This window comes from Gavialis gangeticus, unplaced genomic scaffold (genome assembly GCF_001723915.1).
Source record: "Gavialis gangeticus isolate Ggan-Ray unplaced genomic scaffold, GavGan_comp1, whole genome shotgun sequence".
Lineage (NCBI taxonomy): Eukaryota > Metazoa > Chordata > Crocodylia > Gavialidae > Gavialis > Gavialis gangeticus.
Genome location: NW_017729032.1, coordinates 187,434,277 through 187,437,886, shown reverse-complemented (window position 1 = coordinate 187,437,886; position 3,610 = coordinate 187,434,277). Strand labels below are relative to the sequence as shown.

Here is a 3,610-nt window from a genome sequence, read left to right as displayed (position 1 = left end):
TCACCAATATTCTGAATTACTTATTAGTAATTGATTTTTCAAAAGACTGGGTATTAATAAATCATGTACCTAGCTACACAGATCAAGAACATTTAGAAACCTGTTTGGGTCTAATCAGAGAACTTGGTCCTTTAAATCATAACCCCCTCTCCAAAAACAACAGCTATCTGAAAACAAGCTGAAATGAAAGACAAGTATAGGGCTGAGTAGCCAACAGGTATGGAGAACTTTAAAAAACTTTAGTTTTTGCCAAATAACTTAAAATATATATATCCACTGATCCTTGAATCTTTCACTCAAAGAATTAAAATGAGAAGAAAACACTGGCAGAAAGAAAGTCAAGAGGGACTCACTTAAAATGAAATCTGCACATAAGTTTAGTCAGAAATGCAGAATGATGTTTGAGGACCACTTAAAAACCAAGAACTTAATGCGAAGGTGTGCATCTCGCTCACCTTTTTAGAAGAAGATATTGCTATAAGTTATGTCACTTTAAAAAGTGCAGCTGCAGTCTGCAAAGGAGCAAGATAAAATGCCACTTTCTTACTTCAATATATTACTTCAAAACCAATACAGCTAAGGAAGAATCAGCAGTGTTTTGTTCCTAAGCGTTCATCTTTGCCAAGCTGTCTACCAAGCAGTGGACTAAAACTCTGGTAAGGATGCTGATTAGGTTTTGTCACATTTATGTTCTTTGATTAGTCCTGGGATGGCTGACAAGCCAATAAAATATTTTGAAGTCTATCTGGGACTTTTAATTGGATGGGCTCTCTCTAACGGCAGCTTAGTAAAGATTTAAACAAACAAAAAACAAGGTTCTACAGAGTTGTTAAGAGTTTAGGCCAGAGAGCGAGTTTGTCCTTCTAACTGTGGGCAGAGTATATGATAATAGCAGTAAGAAAATGAAAGTAAGTTTGACTTTCAGTGGAAGTTCGCCTCTTTTCACCTGATCTGAATCTGGCCCTTGAAGCCTTTCACCTCAAAGTCACTAAGTTTCACATCAACTGAAACAGGTAGCAAAGGACACAATTCTAACCACAACCCAATTTGAAGACAAAATTCCCACAGACTTCAATGTGAACAGGATTTTATTCAAATGTTTTTTGCCGCATGATAAAATTGCTTGCATTACATTAAATTACTGTTTCAGGATCAAGACTTTATATGATGCCCAAAGTAAAGCTGAAGTCGTTTATGAGGCAAACATGTAACAGAACACCAAAGACTAATCTGACTGTATGCACTTCATTTTCAACACTGTACTCAAAAGCACTGAAAACTTCACAAAAAAATCTACTAGGACTGAATCAATCAATACACATTAAATATAAAGGATTTTAAACTTCATGATCTGCCTTGAAAAAATCTGGAGTACATGAAGTAGGTATCTTTTCGGTCCAGAGAATCAGAAGTCTCATTGCTAAATTAGCCACAAAGAAGATGCAATAAGATGCTTGACCCCACCTGCAAGCAAGCTGTGACTATGACCATGTTAGAGGACATTATGGAGAGGCAAAAAGATGGTTTTGTCCCCTCAATCATGTTAACTAGGCTTCTTAATTGGGGTGGGCTAAGATGCAAGCTAGCATGGCTTCAGATGTTAGCTTAGAGCAGTGGTCACCAAGCAGTGGATCTCAATCCACCGGTAGATCTCAGAGCCTCTTGGACTCGATTCAAGGCTGTGGTAGGGGGCTAAGTGTCTGAGTGCACCCACGCACTCTCTCCAGCCCAGCAGGTTAGCCCATGGGGGAGGGAAGGGGTGGGAGCTAGATTGAGGCCCCTGCAGTGAGGGACAGTGCTGCAGAGGCAGGAGCAGGGGTAAGTTGAGTGGGGCCCCAGCTGGGTGGGACTTACCTGCTGGGGAGGTGCACCCCCAAATAATTTTTCTTCCTCTACCTCGATCTGCACCCCCCCTTTTCCCTCTCCACAGACTTACCTGCTGGGCAGTGGCACATAGTTGATCTTGGGTTGCTTTTAAATGCCGAAGGTGATCTCCTACTTTAAAAGGTTGGAGACCACTGGCCTACAGCTAAACAAGGTGCTTCATTTGTGCTAATCGAAATTGAGCAAGAAAAAACATCTTTTTTTTCAGCTAGTCCTGCATATATGCGTTTTTATTTTTAATTGGCTACTTTGGCAGATTGCTTTAAATCACAATTTTGAAACTCTGAAAGTTAGTTTAATTATGGCAATTTCCAATAAAAAGATGGCAGGGCATTAAACTATATGGTAAACGTTTTCATAAAATCCTTTATGGTCCTGCATATAATATATATATATATATATATATATATATACACACACACACGAAAAAAATAGTTATAAACAGTCATCTAATGAAACAATGCTGTTCCAGAATCAAAGGCAATCAGAAAAATAGAACTATTAGCAAAGGTATTCTCAGATTCTACATTCTTGCCTTCAACACCCTATGCACACATGGGGCAATAGAGTAGGGATCAACCTTTTTGCAGGAAGGGCATAAGTTAGCCCCACACACTCTTTGAGTATCACTCCTATTCCCTTCCTCTGCCCAACTGGCTGCTATGCTTTCTCTTCTCTATCCTGTGCCGCTACCCAATCCACTACTCTGCTTTCCACTCTCCACCCTGTGTTCATTCTCTGCCTGATTTGCTGCTCTGTTTTCTGCTCCCTGTCCTATGTACCCCACACGTGCCACAGGTTGGCCACCCCTGCAGCAAGGGAACTGCTAACATTTAGTCCTACATCTGCCATTTACATAAACTCTTCTGAGTCCACTTTGTCTGGCATAAACCTCAAATTTTGTGATGGCAACTTCACAAATTATTACATTTCTATAAGAAGAAAAACAGTTAAACTTTCTCCTTGAAACAAATAATACTGTTCAAAATTCTATAGTTAAACTTTAGTAATAAATGGACTGTATTTGAACTTTCAATCTGGTATAGCTACTAGTAAGAAAAAAGTGACTGGCAATTTGTACACTTATTTTTAGTGTCATTTTCAAGTTGTACATATTGTTCAAAATATTAATGCATTCATATTATACATTAAACAGTATAATAGAGTACTGAGCTCAACAGAAGGAAAAAGCTACTATTTTTTAGTATTAAGCATTTGATATATAAGTATAGATTTTTACATAGTCTTTCTCCTTAAATGCTTTTAATGAAGCACTTTATCTAGTGTTGAAAATTAGGAGGTTATAATATACAATCTAGATGGTTCAAATACACAGATTTTCTATTGAAATCTCTGTCTGAGTGACAAATTTGATCTTAACTACCCAAATTCCATCTTACAAGTGAGATTACTTCTACGATATTACAGTGCACAGAAATCCTGGCTTGTAACAGATCATTTTCTAATGGGGGTTTTAAAATAAATTACTACTTACTCATCAAGAACATGAGGGTCCTCAGGGCTTTTATTTTCATATTCTAGAAGTTCAAGAAAACTCTGCATGTACCTGAAATATAAAGAAAGAACTAGGGTAACATTTTAAGAAAAAACTAAGTAATTTAAAAGACTAAGTCATTCTTGAAATTTTACCTTAAGCTGCAATTTGGTTGGGGGGTGGGGGGGTTGGGGTGGAGGAGACTGCAAAACATGTGTAGTACACAGAAAG

At 38.0% G+C, this 3,610-nt stretch overlaps 1 protein-coding gene across 1 annotated transcript in view; it reads right to left on the bottom strand.

Moving 5' to 3' along the window:
* Nucleotides 1–3,610, bottom strand: part of PDK3 (pyruvate dehydrogenase kinase 3) — a 52,491-nt gene that overhangs the window by 32,391 nt on the left and 16,490 nt on the right. Inside the window, exon 2 of the mRNA XM_019524667.1 lies at nt 3,380–3,451. Coding sequence (XP_019380212.1) covers nt 3,380–3,451 — 72 coding nt within the window. The remainder of the gene's footprint in view (nt 1–3,379; nt 3,452–3,610) is intronic.